Source organism: Podarcis bocagei (genome assembly GCF_964188305.1).
Source record: "Podarcis bocagei genome assembly, chromosome: 7".
Lineage (NCBI taxonomy): Eukaryota > Metazoa > Chordata > Lepidosauria > Squamata > Lacertidae > Podarcis > Podarcis bocagei.
In genome coordinates this window covers 69,242,487-69,262,209 of record NC_138132.1, presented here as the reverse complement: position 1 = coordinate 69,262,209, position 19,723 = coordinate 69,242,487, and the positions used below count along the sequence as shown (strand labels likewise).

The following is a 19,723-nucleotide window of genomic DNA, read 5'->3' as shown; positions in this document are numbered from 1 at the left end:
ACTACAGAAATGCTCCTTTGATCTGACTTGTCCTACATTCTATGGAGAATCCATTAGCTCACTAGCACAGGTCTACTATTATTACTTTCTTTTGTAAACAACGAACACTGCCACACAGGCAGTATTTCTTTATCGTTTCTTTCAGAAAATGCTTGTATTGTTGTGTTTTAAACACACACACCAACCTCAAAGCAGTTTGCAAAAAGATAAAAGAAGAAAATCAAGGCGTGGAGGGGGGTACCTAATATTTTAAAACATTGCCGTGGTTAAAATACAATAGTTAATATACTAAAACAGATTAAAATTACCTCAACTTCCTAAGCATCTAGGCAGGCTTGTCTAAAGAAGAAGGCAACTGAAATAGTACAGTGAAGGCACCTATAATCTCAATAGACAGGGAGTTCCAAAGTGTAGGTGCTGCGACACTCAACAATTGCAGACTGGGTATTATGTCACCCCCAAAGTGGTGTGGGGTTGCCATACGTCCAGATTTTCCCAGAGATGTCCTCTTTCTCAGGCCTAAAAATTCTATGGGACTGTGCTTTGGGGGACTGAACTCCAGGTTCCCTGATCCTGGATTGGCTGCAGAGGCGGGTACCTGGCCTGACGTGGCTGGCTGTATTGAACCTGGACCTGCTAGACTGCTGGACCACTCACTAGCATTTGCTCTTGGGACTGTGTACATCAGTGGGTCTGGTTGCCAGGTACGCTGGGGTTCAGGGCATGCAGGAATCCGGTCCTTTTGTAACCAGTGTGTGAACTCCTGTGGCAAGGCTTTACAGGTCCAGGAATGGCTGAAGCTGTCAAACCATCCACACTTGGTCAAAGGCACTTCTAGCCACGGAGACTACCTGAGCTTCCAGTGACAGAGCTGGATGCAGAAGCACCCCAAACTGCGAACGTGCTCCTTCAGGGTGGGTGCATCCTGCGTAGGCAAGATACCATGGTCGATGATATTGAATGCTGATGAGAGAGTAAGAAGCAGGAGCAAGGTTGCACTCCAGTAGTCCCGCTCTCTGCATCAGGGTGACCAAGGCCAATTCAGTTCTATGGCCAGGCTGGATTGGAATGGATCTAAACAGCACGACAGTGCCCATTTTAGGTTAGGATCCTACTAATTCCTCCTTAGATCTCACTTGACTTCACTAGGTCTACTCTGAATATGACTAATGTTGGCTGCAACCTATTATGCTGAAATGACCTCATGAGAAGGATCTGTTCTCTTGTCTTCTATAAAGCAACCTGCACACTAATGGTGATGTCCGTGTATAAATACAGAGAGACACACACTTTCTAGACCTGTGTTTCCCAAACCTGGGTCTCCAGCTGTTTTTGGACTACAACTTCCATCATCCCTAGCTAGCAAGACCAGTGACCAAGGATGATGGGAATTGTATCCCAAAAAAAGCTGGAGACCCAAGTCTGGGAAACACTCTTCTAGACTAAGCAGGGATGAGCAATATCTGTGTCCCTGCAGATGATTTTGGACTTCAGCTCCCATGAGCCCCAGCCAGCATGGCCAAGAGCGATGGGAGTTGTAGTCCAGCAACATCTGGAGGGCCACAGGTTCCCCATCCCTGCCCTCTTCACAACTCTGTCTATTTCTCTATATAAACATATGAGTGCAAATTTAATAAATAATAAAGTTTGGAATATTAATTTCCTTAGAAATGAAGTCCATTTTTCCTATCTAACTTGCTCCCCATTGCAACCTCCTTTGATTTATTGATGAGTAACTCTTTGTTGTCATATGGGTGTTTTGCATCATGGGCAGAGGTGGAGCCAGGCTGATACTGTCTATTCTAATTTGTCCACCAGACCTTTTGCCCTATGACAAATATGTGTCGAAGCTCTTTCATCGCCTATATAAAGAAACAACTGGTTGACACGGCAGGAGGAGCTGCCATAACCACAGCATTTGCTTTGTCCACAGCAAAGTGGAAGGATGTCCTTTGGCAGGTTCGTAGCATCTGCTCTTGTTACAGTTTGCATCTATCCAGCCTTGTTTCTGGTCTCCACTGTCACCCACTTTGCCCAAGCTGTCTTGCCTCCTGGAATTGACCAGCCATTAAAGCTCCGTCTTTGTCATATTATATTCATCTCCTTGTTCCCTCTGGTAAGTGTTCCTTAATTCTGAGTACTCAGAAGCTCTTAATCTCAGAGTTATAGGTTCAAGCCCCATGTTGGGCAAAAGATTCCTGCACTCCTAAGCCTATTGCGGAATGGTATTATAGCCTCCAGGGTCAGGGAAAGTCTAGCAGTGCCTATTAACTATTTGAGAACATTAGCAGGGTAGGGTTGAACTAGATGTACTCTTGGTCTGAACTGGAATGGGAGGAACTGTCAATTTTGTTTTCTCACCTTTCCAATCTTAACTTCACTCTACTTTTGCCTCAGTTTCTGGTGCATGTTTGCTTGTTCTTTTTAGAAATGTTTTCAAAAAACTTCATGCATATTTTTGAGCTCATTTGCTCATTCTTAGTGTCAGTGAAGTTAATCCTCTTTATTCAAAGAAGCAAAATAGCTCAGGAGGCCAAGTGAGCACAGCAACTCTTCCCCAAAGAGGGGAAGTTCTTGTCCCAATGAAGCTGTTGTGAGGACTGAAGGTCCCTGCCTTCCCACAGATCCCTAAGTCTCTTCCCCCACCCAGGTCCTTCTCAAGCAATCTGAGACTCCATTGCCTTATCTGTCTCTGCTCTGCTCCCTTCATACCTCTTCTGGTCCTGGGAAACCAGGGGAGAAGGAAGCTGATTGCAGCAGGAGGAGAAGACTTGCTGTCTTCTTCAGCAGCCTGCTTGGCCTCCCTCCCTTGTAGCCTTTGCTTCTACCTCTGCTTCTGGACTCTTCCTGCTCACCAAACCCTGTTACCTCTTCAGCTCCCAACCTCTTCTGCTCCCTCTTCTCCCTCTGACCACGTATTGTGGTCCCACTACAACTCTCCAGTACAAGATAGAGGACCGGATGAACCAGCGAGCTAGTCTTCTTGTGTCCTTACCTGTCACCTTACCTGTTTAGTACAACCCCTATCATCTGCAACCTTCAGCCATGCTGGCTGCAACTGATCTGAGTTGAAATCCTGCCACTGGCTCCCCAAATTTGATTTGTATAATGGAAATGAAAGGGAGGGCAAGTTGATGGCAAAACACAAACAGGATTCTGCTTGTTTCAGTTTTCCATTTATTGCAACTCTTTTTTATGCTTTATTGGTTGAAAACTTTATAATGGAAATATGCAATAGATGTTACAGGCAAAATGAGAAATACAAATAAACAATTATTCATTCTTTAACTGATATTTCCTTTTGTAGATTTGACAAGACCTCCAATCTTCCCCTTGTGATCCCAAATTAAGTTCCTTAAATACGCACTTAAACTTTACTTTCTCTATGTTATTTGACTTACTATAAAATTTATTTTATAAAATAAACCTAGTTACACCCCAAAGCTCAAACAAGACCTGCCAACTGATTTTTTGACAGTGTTCTTTTACATATACTCTGTATGTATCCCACTCTTGGATACATTTTTCATCTGTAACATCTCTTAACCTTTCTGATCTCACCAGCTCAGTGTACTCTCTTATTTTGTTTTGCCATTCTAATTTAGATGGAATCTCTTCCTTCCAGCCTTTTGCAATTAGCATACTAGCAGCAACTATAACATACATAAAGACTCTCCTGAACTTTTGGGGGATTTCATTACCCATAATTTCTAGCAGGAAGGCTTCAGGTTTTTTAGGGAAGGAGCAATTAAACATTTTCTTGAGCTCATTATAAATCATTTCCCAAGAGTGCTCTTGATCTTCAGAGACGGCTGTGACTCTCTTGTCTCTCCTTGGGATTTAAAGAGACATACACTCCGGGAGGCAAAGTTAAAGACTACGCCTTTGCAGGACCCTACCCATGAGAAGCATCTGAATCTGGAGACGTTTTGGTGGTTCAGGTGCTTCCTATATTTAATTATAAGGTTTTGAGGATTCAAACATCTGTCTTGACTTAGACTCAGTCAAAATCGTACTATTATTACGCTCTTGGTCTTCAGAGACGGCTGTGACTCTCTTGTCTCTTTTTGGGACATAAAGAGACATACACCCCGGAATGCAAAGTTAAAGAATATGCACGGAAACACCATTTACCTTCCTGCCAGAGCAGTACCTATTTATCTACTTGCACTTTGACGTGCTTTCGAACTGCTAGGTTGGCAGGAGCAGGGATTGAGCAACGGGAGCTCACCCTGTCGCGGGGATTCGAACCGCCGGCCTTCTGATCGGCAATTCCTAGGCTCTGTGGTTTAACCCACAGCGCCACCTGCATGTTAAATCATAACATGCTGTAATTTTGATGTCTTCCTTCCAGAGTCTCTCCCAACTTTCCATGTAGATGTTGCAGCAGCAGCGGTTCCATTTATTGCAACTCTATAGTCATCTGACCTTCTCAAACAAATAGTTCACATCTTTTTTTTTTCTTTTTTTTTTGCAAACAGGGAGCAATTGGGAAGAAACTGGGACTATTCTCTGTTTTGGATCTTTGGAGACTTATAGCAAATGGAATCCCACTCTCCCCAGATGCATCCCTTCTAATTCAAAACCAGCAGTTTGACGAGGTGCCGGTCAGGGTTTATCAGCCTAAGAAAACAACTACTGGGAAAAGGAAAGCTTTTGTTTTTATTCATGGAGGGTCTGGTGTCTTTGGAAGTCCTGGTAAGAAAAAAAGGCTTCTTTATATGCCGACTGAGCAAACAAAATTACAGAGTGTTCTTTTTAGGTCAAAACATTTTTGGGTGATTTAGTTTTTTCAGTTGGGGGGGGAGCTGCAGAGGTGTGCTGAAAAAGTTGCGACCTACCCTTAAGGTCCAACTCATTCTTTCTCTCCACTGGAGGTTTTTAAACAGAGGTTAGATGGCCATCTGTCAGGGATTCTTTAGCTGTGATTCCAGCTTTGCAGGGGGTTGAACTAGTTGATCCCTGGGATCACTTCCCGCTCCATGATTCTATGATTCATTCACACCCTGCATATTCTGCTTGTCTGCCCTGCTTTTGTAGAAGCTTATCAACTACCTATCCCTAACCCACACCCCTTCTCCTTAGGCCACATCTTTCCCTTGCTCTGCTCCATGCTCTCCTCAAATATACGGGGATAGCTCACTCAGTAGAGCATGAGACTCTTAAGCTCAAGGTCACAGGTTCACGTCCCATGTTGGGCAAAAGATTCCTGCAGTGAGTTGGACTAGATGACACTCATGGTCCCTTCCAGCTGCACAGTTCCATGATCCTAAGTGTCCTGAACTGTGATGAAGCTTTCTGCTTGACTATCTGCACGGACCTCTAAGTCTGTAGGCTACATTCCAGTCAGTGTTAGCCTACAGCAGTACAAATGTAAGATCTTTGTCCATTGCTCCACCTAATTTGTTTGTTTGTGTGGTTGTTGGATGTTTGCATCAGGCCCTCCCCACCACCCTTAGCCTGTGCCCTCTAATAATAATTACCCAGCCACTCTGGGCAGCTTCCAACAAAGATTAAACATACATTAAAACATGAGTCATTAAAAAGTTCCCTAAACAGGGCTGCCTCTTAGAAAGTTTCCTAAGAGGGAATCTAGGACCTGGGCTGAGAATAAAAGATCCCCCTACCCCTTACTTTAGGAGATCACCTGGGCATCTCTCTGAAAACTCTTTAAGGGGCTATAGTTGGTTTGATTGACCTTGTATGTATTGCAACTGTCTCACTTTTAGAGGGCTACGAGAGATTATTGCGGCATATTGCCAAGGAATGTGGAGTGGTGGTTGTAGCTGTTAGGTAAGTGCCATTTCCATCTTGCCATTGCTCCCTGATTACGCTCCTAAAACCCAAGGCATTGCAGCACCTGTGGCGAAACATCCATTGCTGCACCTGCGATGGGAATGCAAGCTGCTAAAGGAGTCTCCCCTGCTCTCCTCAGCAATAGGGGAAGTGTTCCAGAGAGATCTGTTGCTAATCCCCCTAGAGACATGGGAGACCAGCGGCAAAGCTGCATGCAGGAATGGGTTTGCTGCCCCTTCAGGGTTGCCGCCTGAGGCAGCCATCTCACCCAGCCTCATGTGTAGGTTGACTCTGGTGAGGTGGCCGATCAGATGTCTGTGGGAACCAGCAAGAAGGATTTGAGGATATAAAAGCACTCTGGCCTTCTGTGGGTCTTCCAGCAAGTCCTATTCAGAAGCATTGCTACGTCCAACTATGGAAGCAAAGCGGAGACATCTTGGAGCATAGCCCTCAATAGCCCCCTCCTCTATTAATTTGTGCAATCTTCTTTTAAAGCCATCCAAGATGGTGGCCATCACTGCCTCCTGTGGGATAGCATTCCGTAGATTAACTATCTACTGCGTGAAGAGCCCTTCCAACATTCAGCTTCATTGAATGTCTACGAGTTCTAGCATCACAAGAGAGGGAGAAAAACCTTTCTCCATGTTTTACCTCTTACCTTGTAAGAGCCAGCTGTGACCATCAAACTCGCTCTCTAGCCTTCTGCATCTCCCTCCTCACACCAAGGTTTTCTATTTCATAGCTTAAAAATGGAAGATGTGTGCCTTCGCCAGACCTTACTAGGGATGCGGGTGGTGTTGTGGTCCAAACCACTGAGCCTCTTGGGCTTGCCGATTGGAAGGTCGGCAGTTTGAATCCCCTTGACAGAGTGAGCTCCTGTTGCTCTATCCCAGTTCCTGCCAACCTAGCAGTTCGAAAGCACACCAGTGAAAGTAAATAAATAAGTACCGCTGTGGCGGGAAGGTAAAGGGCGTTTCCGTGCCCTCTGGTTTCTGTCACAGTGTTCCATTGCACCAGAAGCAGTTTAGTCATGCGGGACACATTACCCCAAAGGCTGTCTGTGGACAAACGCCAGCTCCCTCGGCCTGAAAGCAGAGACGAGTGCCACACCCCACAAGTTGCCTTTGATTGGACTTAACCATTCAGGGATACTTTACCCCCCCCCCTTTACTGGGTTCATGGTATGTTTTCTGAACCAGGATGTTTATTTAAAAGAGAGACCAAATGTTTCTGAGTACTCAAGATCACCTCCATGTCCATGGCTGCACTGCTCTTGGAGGATCAGCCCCTAGTTCTAATTTCAGTACCTCTACCACCAATTGAAAGGCATGCAGGTGGCGCTGTGGGTTAAACCACAGAGCCTAGGACTTGCCGATCAGAAGGTCAGTGGTTCGAATCCCCACAACGGGGTGAGCTCCCGTTGCTCGGTCCCTGCTCCTGCCAACCTAGCAGTTCAAAAGCACATCAAAGTGCAAGTAGATAAATAGGTACCACTCCGGCGGGAAGGTAAACGGCATTTCCATGCTCTGGTTCGCCAGAAGTGGCTTAGTCATGCTGGCCACATGACCCGGAAGCTGTACGCCGGCTCCCTCGGCCAATAAAGCGAGATGAGCACCGCAACCCCAGAGTCGGCCATGACTGGACCTAATGGTCGGGGGTCCCTTTAACTTTACCACCAATTGAAAACAGGATAATAATTCTTCTGCACATATGATAAGAAGCAATGACACCCCTTTTTCTTCTCTCCAGGTATGGGCTTAGTCCAGAGAACCCTTACCCAAACCAGTATGTCGAATGTCTCAGGGCCCTTGTCTACTTCATGAGGAATGTTGCTGATTATCATGTGGACTCCTCCCGTATTATTGTTGGGGGGGACAGCTGTGGGGCCAATTTTGCCGCCTGGCTTTGCCAGTTGCTGGTGGACAGAAAAGATCTCCCCAAGGTTCATGCCCAGATGTTGATTTATCCAGCATTGCAGGGAATGGACTTCAACCTGCCTTCCTATCAGCAGAACAGCCAGGTGCCTATCTTGTTCCGGCAGCTGGTAGCCCATTATGTATGCCTTTACCTGAATAAGAATACTTCCCTTGTGAATGACATCCTGGAAGGCTGCCATGTTCCTGAGCATATCAGACTGAAGTACCAGAAATGGGTAAATGGAGACCTCATTCCTGAAGAATTCAAAGTCAGAGGCTACAAACCGCAAGACCCCAAAATATGTAAATTTAAACCTAAGGTGCATGAAGAAATGAAACAACTATTGGAGTTGACGTTTTCACCACTTTTTGCTGAAGATGCTGTCATCTGCGAGCTTCCACAGACATACATTTTGACCTGTGAGTTTGATGTGCTTAGGGATGACGGGCTTCTGTACAAGAAGCGGTTAGAGGACAATGGTGTGTCTGTAAAATGGGTCCATCTTGCAAATGGCTTTCATGCGGTGGCCGTTTGTTTCGGCTATGGGAATCTGTCATTTCCGGCGGCAGATCAGATTGCGGAAAGTGTAGTGGAATTTGTCAAATCTTTATAAGGCAAAGGGACAAGGAAACAAATTGTCTTGTCCCACCCTCTCCTGAAATGTCGAGCCCACATTACATCTCTAAAGAAATGGTGTTGGCTAAAGCCCCCTGCCACTCACCAACCCCCCCCCCCTAAACAAATAGTGTAGTACAAATGGTTGTATCCCATTAAATCCAACACAAAGTAGACCTATTGAGATGAATGTACCTAAGTTAGTCATGCTCACCAATTTCAGTATGTCTACTCCGAGTAGGGCTATCATAATAGAAACCAAATTGTTGGCATACATCTGTCTCGGGAGACAATGGAAGAGTGTGCCTTTGATTGTGAGGTCAAACTGTTGGAAGGTCACAGTGCCTGCTGTGGCTGTAGGGACCGATGCAGGAGAGACATGTTTTGTTGCATCTGGAGCAGATGGAGGCATCCGGTTGTGCTGCTGTAGATACACCATGGTGTTTCTTCTCTCTGAGCTCCTCCCAGGGAACATTCATCCTCTGGTCACTGCTATGGACATAACCTGACTGTCTGTCTCCAGGCACTGTCTGTCTCCAGGCACTGTGGTTGTCTGCAAGGGATTATCACACGGCTGGGTTGATGTTGCCAACCTTCACAACTTTGTTTGGGACTCTGTCCTGCCATGTGATACCCCAAATCCTCCTGAGACAGTGCATGTGGAAGGTGTTGTGGCATTGCTTGACTCACTTACATAAAGCAGCATGCTCAACACACAAGCGGTCCTGTATACCTGAAGGAGGGTCTCCACTCCCATCATTCAGCCCGGGCACTGAGATCCAGCACCGAGGGACTTCTGGCAGTTCCCTCATTGTTAGAAGTGAGGTTACAGGGAACCAGACACAGGGCCTTCTCGGTAATGGTGCCTGCCCTGTGGAACACCCTCCCATCAGATGTCAAGGAAATAAACAACTATCCTATTTTTAAAAGACATCTGAAGGCAGCCCTGTTTAGGGAAGTTTTTAATATTTAATGCTTTATTGTTTTTAACACTTGATTGGGAGCCACCCAGAGTGGCTGGGGAAACTCAGCCAGATGGGCGGGGTATAAATAATAAATTATTATTCTTAATTATTTATTATTATTATTATTGTTGTTGTTGTTGTTGTTGTTGTTGTTGTTGTTGTTGTTATTATTATTATTATTATTATTATTATTATTATTATTATTAGCTTGGTAGACCATCTTGGTATTGGATGTTAGTATCATATTCTCCCATACCCTTTTGGAGAGGTGAGCCATTGCCATAATTGCCTTGCCAATATGCTTGTCCAGCTAAGCATCAATGGAGAGGTTGCTGGTTATGGTGGAACCCGGCTAGACAAATTTGTCTGCCATCTTGCCTACTCTGAGCTAACATAATATAAACCAAACAATGCATTATTTATTCAGGGACAAAACAAGGATTTCTTTCACCCAGATCAAAGACTCAGATCAGCACCATCCCATGTGTGATTGCATGCACATGTACACACACACACACACACACACACACAGCTCAACAAGTTTGTTCTTGAAGGGCATAAAAAGTAGGTAATATGATATTTGAATACACACAAACACACACAATTTTTATTGGTTTCCAACATAATTTAAGCAACAAAATATCCAACAGGATATTTGGGGGTGAATAGGAGTCGCAGGGGAGGGTGCCTGGGAAGGGAGGACAGGGCAGAAGAGAAGCCCAGACAGTAAGATAGTTGGGAGGCTGAGAGCAGCTATGGCGCCTTCTGAAGGCTTCACTCCGGGCAAAATTCCTGGCTAAAATGCCCTTAGTTATGCCACCGATTTATTTCTTTAACATATTCCTATCCGCCTTTCTCCCAAACTGGGATTCAAGGAAGCTTCCAACATATGAGAAACATTATAAAATACAAAGCAATAAAAACAAGCTAGTTATAAGCAATAATTAAAATAATGTACATAAAGAACACATTTAGAACCAGCAATCAAATTATAACTTGCCCTGACAGCAGCCTGGCAGTTAGCATTGTCTGCTCCTTAGTTTCCAACGGCTTCTTGGAACAAGGAGGTCTAAGCCTGCCAGCAGAAGGATAATGATGAGCAAACCGGTCTAAGAGCGTTTCGGGGAGGGGATTCTGCAACACAGGAGCGGCCTCAGAAAAAGCTTTCCTTTGTGTCACCACCCACGGTAGCTCTGATGTTGACTGGACTAAAAAAAGGTGATCACCTGGGCAGGTTCATACAAGGAATCTTTAAGGTAGCATGGGATAAGCCATTCATTTGTACTCCCTTCCTTCTTTTGATAGTTTTGTACTCTGCATCTGATAAGAGTAAATTTTGCTTGCTGTTCAATTTCATCTCAAATCCTGTTCTCAAAACGGAACTGCCTTTTGGTCTTGCAAATATTTCATGATGTCTTCTTTCTAACTATATCATTGTTTTTTGTGCTCATGAGAGAGGCATTGTATGTGGTTCATGGCGGCTTACTCTGCCAGATCGGGGCCCCATTTTCCATAAAACACTGAACAGTTGACTTTGCTTGAAATGCATTGAAAGTGACACGTTTCCTTTATAAAATAATAAGAATAAGTATAATTCTATTATTTATTCCCCAGTATGCTTTGTTTGACCTCACCAAGACAAACACCCCAGGTATCTGTGCTTTGGGTTGTCCCTTTTAAAAATAAAATTAAATGGGGGCGGGTGGGTTATTGGGTTGTTTTTGTTTTGATCCTGGATTTTTTGTTTTTATATTTGTGATACAAAGCTCATTGTTGCGTAGAAGCAGCTGTATAGTGGCATGCCACTCGTGGCTTTGTGTCGGAGGCTGTGGACAACTTAGGGTTGTCTGCCAAAAGTGGGAGTTCCTGCACCTCTTTTTCTAGAAAAAGAGCTCTGGCAATTAGTAATTACCAAGCAAACAAATGATGATGATGATGATGAAGATAATGATGATAATTGATTTGTACCTCGTGGCAATTAGTAATTACCAAGCAAACCAATGATGATGATGAAGATGATGATGATAATTGATTTGTACCTCACCCATCTATGGGGTGGCCCCAGCCACTCTGGGCAGCTTCCAGCAAATATAAAAGCATTATAAACACCGAACATTAAAAAATACCTGAAGGGCTGCCTTTCGATGTCTTTGTTTGACATCTGATGGGAGGCATTCCACAGGGCAGGCACCACTACCGAGAAGGCCCTCTGCCTAGTTCCCTGTAATCTCACAGTGAGGGAACCGCTAGAAGGCCCTCGGAGCTGGACCTCAGTGTCCGGACTAAATAACAAGGGTAGAGCCACTCCTTCAGGTATACAGGGCTGAGGCCGTTTAGGCACAGCTATGAGCTGAGGGAGTGAGTTCCATGGTTTAACTTCTCATGGAATTCTACTCACTATTGATCCAGAGTAGATTCCAATGTATAGTTAGCAGTTGTTGTTGTTGTTGTTTAGTTGTTTAGTCATGTCCGACTCTTCGTGACCCCATGGACCAGAGCACACCAGGCACTTCTGTCTTCCACTGCCTCCCGAAGTTTGGTCAAACTCATGCTGGTAGTTTCGAGAACACTATCCAACCATCTCGTCCTCTGTCGTCCCCTTCTCCTTGTGCCCTCCATCTTTCCCAGCATCAGGGTCTTTTCCAGGGAGTCTTCTCTTCTCATGAGGTGGCCAAAGTATTGGAGCCTCAGCTTCAGGATCTGTCCTTCCAGTGAGCACGCAGGGCTGATGTCCTTAAGAATGGAAAAGTTTGTTCTTCTTGCAGTCCATGGGACTCTCAAGAGTCTCCTCCAGCACTATAATTAAAAAGCACCAATTCTTCAGCGATCAGCCTTCTTTATGGTCCAGCTCTCACTTCCATACATCACAACTGGGAAAATCATAGCTTTTACTATACGGACCTTTGTTGGCAAGGTGATGTGTCTACTTTTTAAGATGCTGTCTAGGTTTGTCATTGCTTTTCTCCCAAGAAGCAGGCATCTTTTAATTTCGTGGCTGCTGTCACCATATGCAGTGATCATGAAGCCCAAGAAAGTAAATTCTCTCACTGCCTCCATTTCTTCCCCTTCTATTTGCCAGGCGGTGATGGGACCAGTGGCCATGATCTTCATTTTTTTGATGTTGAGCTTCAGACCATATTTTGCGCTCTCCTCTTTCACCCTCATTAAAAGGTTCTTTAATTCCTCCTCACTTTCTGCCATCAAGGTTGTGTCATCTGCATATCTGAGGTTGTTGATATTTCTTCTGGCAATCTTAATTCCGGCATGGGATTCATCCAGCCCAGCCTTTCGCATGATGAATTCTGCATATAAGTTAAATAAGCAGGGAGACAATATACAGCCTTGTCGTACTCCTTTCCCAATTTTGAACCAATCAGTTGTTCCGTATCCAGTTCTAACTGTAGCTTCTTGTCCCACATAGAGATTTCTCAGGAGACAGATGAGGTGATCAGGCACTCCCATTTCTTAAAGAACTTGCCATAGTTTGCTGTGGTTGACACAGTCAAAGGCTTTTGCATAGTCAATGAAGCAAAAGTAGATGTCTTTCTGGAACTCTCTAGCTTTCTCCATAATCCAGTGCATGCTTGCAATTTGGTCTCTGGTTCCTCTGCCTCTTCTAAATCCAGCTTGCCCTTCTGGGAGTTCTCAGTCCACATACTGATGAGCCTTCCTTGTAGAATTTTAAGCATAACCTTGTTAGCGTGTGAAATGAGTGCAATTGTGCAGTAGTTGGAGCATTCTTTGGCACTGCCCTTCTTTGGGATTGGGATGTAAACTGGTCTTCTCCAATCCTCTGGCCACTGCTGAGTTTTCCAAACTTGCTGGCATATTGAGTGTAGCACCTTTTAAAATTTTAAATAGTTCAGCTGGAATACCATCACTTCCACTGGCCTTGTTATTTGCAGTGCTTTCTAAGGCAGAGTAACAACCTAAACATGTTGCAGGATTCCCAAACTATAGACCAGAGGCAATTGCATTTCATCCTTGAGAGCTTTACTCCCACTGAAGGCAAATGAGCATAATGGTCACAAATCCAATACATTCAGGTTTGGCGCTGTCCATAAGAAATCCAGTTGCAGCAGACTTTACTTAAACTGTGAGCTCCTAGCTATGTTGTTGTTGTTGTTGTTGTTTAGTCGTTTAGTCGTGTCTGACTCTTCGTGACCCCATGGACCAGAGCACGCCAGGCACTTCTGTCCTCCACTGCCTCCCGCAGTTTGATCAAACTCATGCTGGTAGCTTCAAGAACACCATCCAACCATCTCATTCTCTGTCGTCCCTAGCTACAGCAACCACAAATTAATTACAGAGCTATCTTGAGTGCCAAGATGGTGTAAGCACAGCTTCCGGAACAGTTCACTTTTGGTGCAGCACACATTTCAACCACCCGGCCTTCAACCACGAAGAGTTGAAATCACAGATGTTAAACGTGTGTAAGTTGCGCACTACCTGTACTTTATCAACGTTGTCCACCATTGCTACTGAAGGCCACCTTCTGGACTGAACTCCATGAAGGTAGAGTGCCAATGACAGAGGTGAAATGTCGGAGCCCGCCGTTACAAATGGTGCTTTTTAAGCATAAAATAAAGACACAGAAGCCAGCAATATTTCCATAGATGGAGGACAGCTCATTTCAGACTTCTCCTCTCCCTCCAGTCCTTTTATTACTCTTTGTTCCTCTCCAGCCGCATGGCTGCATTCCAATGTCTCACGTTACCTACATCCGGTCAAGGCTTTAACCCACCCACAAACGATATAGGGTTACACTGCCCAGAGGGGGGGGCATAACTCCTTATAAGGTCAATGCATTCCAATACATTGTAAAGCTCAGAGTGCTGGTCAGCCGAGGTCAGGGGGGCACCCTGCAATATTACAAGCCTTTACCGTGGCTATGACTCCCACATGCCCTCTTTCTTTATTTAATTAATCAGTACCAATATGGTTATATCGAGAGCGATAGGCGACTCTTGTGAGACCGGAAGCGGGCCGCGGACTGGAGAACCATGCAGTACATACAGAAATTAAAGAAGGAATACATTGTATACAGCAACACAAAATAATGCAAATAACTACTATAATGATCACTAAAATCAATAATGTCGAAGCCAACTTCCATCCGGAAGCCAAGAATATAAGAATTCTGAGTCCAAGCTACATGGTAGGCTTCCTTTCTAGTTTATTAGCCATGCACTGGTGTCACTTCTATAGCACTGAGATTGGTCATTGTATGTTCCTGTAAAAGAACAAGAGCTATTAAAAGTGAATTTCAATGTATATTGACAGTTTGGATATATGCCCCATGATTCTTTCCCCTCCTTAATTTGAAAATAAATGGGGGCAGGCTCATGGAGGGCCAAGTGTACTGGAGGCCAAAAAGATTGCTTAGGGGATATAATATTAGTAAATTGAAAAGATCCATTGACAGACACACCATGAAGCATTATGCCTGAATGACTCGCAAAAGGGGGCATGTGCATACATAACCAACATTTAGAAGCATGCAATAAACTGGTAAACTTAATCATATCTTGTACAAAAATATTATTCCTCCATATCTTATGATAATTTTCTACCCTAAAAGTCTTATTCAACAATGCTGTTCTTATAGTTCGAAAGTGGCTGAGCCATGGATGCTGCCAGCCAGAGTAGGAAGCTGACAACTGCTTGCCAGCTGATGAGGTGAAATATGGTGGTTTCAACTGTATTGGGTCGTCTGCTTCTCCTTGTATAACGGTGCAGCAAAGGATGGCAAGGCAATTGGTTAGGAAGACGCATCCGCGGTTAAAGAGGCTCGCCATGGCCGCACGCATCGAGCTGGAACCCACAAAGGCTTGTCCTCGACGTCCACTGCCGCGTACCCTCGTCCCCACATGATCAGCAGGACAGGTCCATGCCACGAGGGATCAGGCAAACATCGGTACACCACCAAGGGGCGGGGGAGTGCCTCCTCCTTCCTAAAATGCAATTCAGCGGGGGTATGGGTCCTAAGATGTGGATATAAAGGGATGGTTAAGTACAAAAAGAACTTGGTGAACAGCTGAAGGGATATCTGCTGTTGGTATACTTCGGCCGCCAAGCTGTTTAAGCAATAGTGTTTTGAACGTCAGGTGTGCTCTTTCCACTATAGCTTGACCTGTGGAGTTAAAGGGTATGCCATGAGTTAATTTCACATTCCACAACATACAAAATTCTGAAAATGTTTTAGAAATATATGCTGGACCATTATCAGTTTTGATACGCGCAGGTTTACCCATGACTGAGAAACAGCGGATAGTGTGCTGAATGACATGCCGAGCTGTTTCCCCCATCATGGGCATAGCCCATATGAATCCAGAGTGGGTGTCCACCGTGAGGTGAACCTTGGAGAGTGGAGCCAACACAGGTGTGTGTGTGTGACATCCATCTGCCAACACGCCAATGCAGACGTGCCCCTAGGATTGACAGCATCAAAAGGAATGGCCAGCTGAGATTTAGAAAAAGAAGCACATTGGGAAACTATATCCCTTGCTTGGGCCAAAGGAATAGAAAAATGCTTTGCCAATGCTTTCGCAGGAAGGTGAAAGGTGTTATGACCTAGTATAGGATCAGAAAAGAGAGAAAAAGCAGAAATGTCCCTCAAAGCCGCATCTGCTCTTGCATTACCCTCTGCTAAATACCCTGGGTGCGATGTGTGGGAGCGAAGATGTGCAACATAATAAGGGAACTCTCTGTGCTGAAGTAAGGTCTGCAGGGTAAGAAACAAGGAAAACAAGTCAGAATCCAAGGAAGGAGTTATATAAGATATTGGTAAAATAGCAAAAAGGCGATATACATACTGAGTATCCACAATAAGATTGAAAGGTTGAGTAGGAAAGGATTGAAAGGCAAGAATCACAGCTGCTAGCTCAGCTCGCTGAGCAGAAGACTGTGGAGGGGTAAATAAACATTTCCATTTTCCTCCCTCCTCCCACGTCACTACTCCCCTACTTCTTGTTCCATCCGTGAAAAGGGTCAATGCAGAGGGGAGAGGTGTGAGAGACAAGGGGGTAGCCAAAACATAGGTGACTTATGTCAGAAATGTCAAACGGTCATCCTTTGGAGGGTTAAAAATGATGACACCTATAAAATCAGCTAAAGCAATTTGCACGGCAGCATTTGTGATCAATAAATGCTGCTGTTCAGTCTGTGAGAAAGGAAGATATATTGATGCAACATCATAACCGCTTAAACCTATTGCTCGTGAACGTCCTTTGATAACAATGTCTGATGTGGATTCAATTATGGAATAAATGTTCTTTGATGGGGTGTGCGGTAGTTGTAGCCATTCTATAATGCAGATAGTCTTCTTCTTGTTCCGCCTGAGCATATAAAATTCCTGTTGGCAACAACTGTGTAGCAAATACGGCCAGGTGCAGCTCGTGTGCAGCACCTCTAGGTGGCGCATGCGGAAAGGTTTCAATGTTTCACTCACAAAATGTTGACAAAGTGTAGGGGAGTTCCGCATGCCTTGAGGACAATCCACTGATATCGCTGCGAATTGTGATATACTGGCAATGTAAAGCAAACTGTTCCCTGTCTGCTGGAGCCAGTGGGATGAAGATGGTTCAATGTGGCTGAAAGTCAATTGTTCAGAAATAAGCTGTTCAGAAACAAGATGGTGCCATTGCTGCGGATTTTTCTTTTGGTGGAGGCCACCGTTCTACCCACACTAAGGTATCGGTGATCCTGGTTTGCCACGCTGGAAACGTTGTATCGGTGGCTACAGGCTGGTTTTCATTGAGCGCTGCTGCCAGCAAATGGGCCTTGTGGGTGGCTGTACCAACAGACTGAAAAATGCGAAGCATGGCTGCTGTGTCTGTGGCAGGATTGTGTGTTATCGGTTGTAACGCAGCCTTAGAATCCTCTTTGGCATTTTCAAAGGCCAATTGTTTGATAATTTTTTGTTTGGCTTCAGGATTTTCAATTTGGCAACTCACTGCTGTAAGCAGCCTGTCCATAAGGGAAGAATATGATTCTCTTGCCTCTTGCCTGATTGAACCCCACCTTGACTGAATACTGGTGGGTTCTGGGATTTTTTTCATTGCTTGTTGAGCAGCAAGAGCAGTATCCCTCAATAAGATCTGCAGCAGTGTGGCTTGTACTGAAGCCTGAGCGATAGGGCCACGCCCCATCATGGCATCCATGACGTCTGCGAGGGTAATATTTGGATTATTTCCCCTGATTTGTTGTAACAAGGCTGGAGCATAAGCACTGCAGGCAGTTTCCCATTCGTGGGCAAACAAAACACCAGCTGATGGGGGTAAAACTGTACGTGCCAAAAGCTTGATGTCATCTGGAACCAAAGGCTGGGCTAATGTGGCTTCCAAAAGAGCCTGTGTAAATAGGCCTTGAAGTCCATTTGTCCTTACTGACAATTGAAGCTCTTTCAAGATTTTAAAGTCAAAAGGTTTGTGCTCAAAAGGTTGAGTTCCCGCTGGAGCACCAGCAGGGGGCACAATAACAGGGAATGCCATAGTATCCTGAATTAAGGAACAGGCAAGGACTGCACGTTGAAAAGGGGTAGCTGGTCCTGCCTCTGAAAGATTTGGATTATTTCCAGCCAGACCACGGTATTTTTGCAGGATTGGGTCCTCTGGTGAGGAACTGTAGTCTGGAGATTTGGGGTCTGGAGCTGCTGGCAGGGCAAGTATTGGAACAAAGGCTAACACAGCAGACTCGAACACAGCAGGCTGGATTAAGGAAGCTGGAGGTTGTGTTGGCAATGCAGCCAGGGAGATATTTTTTGGTGATAAAGAGCCCATGGCGTAATGAACCTTGCACCATGCATTTAAAATCCGAGTACTGATGCTGGGGAGCCCATGAAAATGTTCACCAATCTTGTACCAAAGTTTCAATTCCCAAGTCCCATTTGCAATTACACCCAAGTCCCAGGGAGAATGTTCATCAATAGCCAGAATGAGCTGTATCAAATCACCCTCAGGAACTTCCAATTTGTTGGAGGAGAGGAGAAATTTTAAGTCTTTTAAAAATTTCTGTTGGGGAGTAGTCAAAGAGCTGCCCATTTTTCAAAAATCAATATAATATAAGAGAAGGGATCGGACTCACCAGGGATCCTAAGATGCTTCAGCGCTGTGCAACCCTTGCCGGGCGTGGTAAGCCAATGATATCCACTGCTTGGATAGAAAAACCTCTCACGGTTTCTTGCAAAAATCCTCTTAGTCTGCCTCAGACTGTTTGCTTTAAGTTTTGCCTCTTTTCTTTAAGCTGCCTCTTCTTTTAAGTTAGCCTCACACGGGGCACCACTTGTCGGAGCCCACTGTTACAAATGGTGCTTTTTAAGCATAAAATAAAGACACAGAAGCCAGCAATATTTCCATAGACGGAGGACAGCTCATTTCAGACTTCTCCTCTCCCTCCAGTCCTTTTATTACTCTTTGTTCCTCTCCAGCCGCATGGCTGCATTCCAATGTCTCACGTTACCTACATCCGGTCAAGGCTTTAACCCACCCACAAACGATATAGGGTTACACTGCCCAGAGGGGGGGGGCATAACTCCTTATAAGGTCAATGCATTCCAATACATTGTAAAGCTCAGAGTGCTGGTCAGCCGAGGTCAGGGGGCACCCTGCAATATTACAAGCCTTTACCGTGGCTATGACTCCCACAGTAAAAGATCTCATGGGGTTTAGAGAGGAGGGGACCGGGGACTAAGGAAAAGCAAATAGGTGCAATGGGTCAGTGCGTCTGATGGTTAGCTAGAGGTTTGGTGGTTTGAGCCCACCCAGGGACAGCTGTGGGCAGTATTCCTGCATTGCAGGGGGTTGACCCTTGAGGTTCCTTTCAACTCTATGTCTATGATTCTATGAAAATATCAGCAAAGTGCTCAACAATGAATGACCCGATGCCCGCATACACTCCTGCTATTTTTCTAACTTGACCATAAGGTGTTGGGGAGGAGATATGGAAGAAAGGGGACAGGAAAAGGTTGCATTCTTATCCCCTTATGTTCTCTAGGGTAATTGTTGATCAACCTAATACGCTGCTGATGGATAACAACAGAGTGCCTGAACAATGCCTTTCAGAACATTGTAATTGGAGTGCTATTTTGTATCATGCAGACTGATGAAGCGTGTAGCGAAACCTGTAATATATCCGGAGAACAGGTCTCCTTTTGCCCACTTGGGTTATTCTCACCAGGGTGGTGGCTTTGATTTGCCTTCCCGTGATTGATCCATGCACACGGCTTTGTGTTTCCAACTCAAGACCCATTGAAAAACATCTCATCCAGTTCAATCTTTGAAAAACAGCTTTGAAAAACTTTTTCATATTCTCCAGTGTGCTACCCTTGCCGTTGTGGCGGCACGGGGTTGCCGTTCTGTGACTGGACTTACGCTACTTGTTGAACGGCTCATTTATCCAGTCTGTATAACGTTTACTGCACATGTAACTTG

General features: G+C 44.9%; 1 protein-coding gene and 2 long non-coding RNA genes across 4 annotated transcripts in view; all 3 read left to right on the top strand.

Moving 5' to 3' along the window:
• The first annotated feature begins 1,818 nt into the window (after positions 1-1,818).
• On the top strand, positions 1,819-8,489 carry LOC308591034 (arylacetamide deacetylase-like 4). Of its 2 annotated transcripts, none has more exons than XM_081201569.1 (4): positions 1,819-1,959; positions 4,482-4,698; positions 5,730-5,793; positions 7,546-8,489. In XM_081201569.1, the coding sequence occupies exons 1-4, from the start codon at positions 1,831-1,833 to the stop codon at positions 8,324-8,326; spliced, it is 1,191 nt and encodes a 396-aa protein (XP_081057695.1). In that variant the 5' UTR covers positions 1,819-1,830; the 3' UTR covers positions 8,327-8,489. The 2 variants fall into 2 exon arrangements, with proteins under 2 accessions (XP_081057695.1, XP_081057696.1); XM_081201570.1 differs by having other exon boundaries at positions 1,867-2,116.
• Positions 8,490-9,404: 915 nt separating this feature from the next.
• The window catches only part of LOC308591200, a 34,321-nt gene continuing 24,002 nt past the window's right edge, over positions 9,405-19,723 (top strand). Inside the window, exon 1 of the long non-coding RNA XR_014010053.1 lies at positions 9,405-10,360. This is a non-coding gene — a long non-coding RNA (uncharacterized lncRNA). The remainder of the gene's footprint in view (positions 10,361-19,723) is intronic.
• Positions 13,973-18,364, top strand: LOC308591852. Its single transcript, XR_014010291.1, has 2 exons — positions 13,973-17,664; positions 17,740-18,364. It is a non-coding gene; the product is annotated as an uncharacterized lncRNA (long non-coding RNA).

Coding starts and splice junctions, on each gene's coding strand:
- LOC308591034 (XM_081201570.1), top strand. CDS start 1,946: ATGTCCTTTGGCAGGTTCGTAGCATCTGCTCTTGTTACAGTTTGCATC. Junction 4,699..5,729: donor TGGTGTCTTTGGAAGTCCTG/GTAAGAAAAAAA, acceptor TCTCACTTTTAG/AGGGCTACGAGAGATTATTG. Junction 5,794..7,545: donor GTGGTGGTTGTAGCTGTTAG/GTAAGTGCCATT, acceptor TCTTCTCTCCAG/GTATGGGCTTAGTCCAGAGA.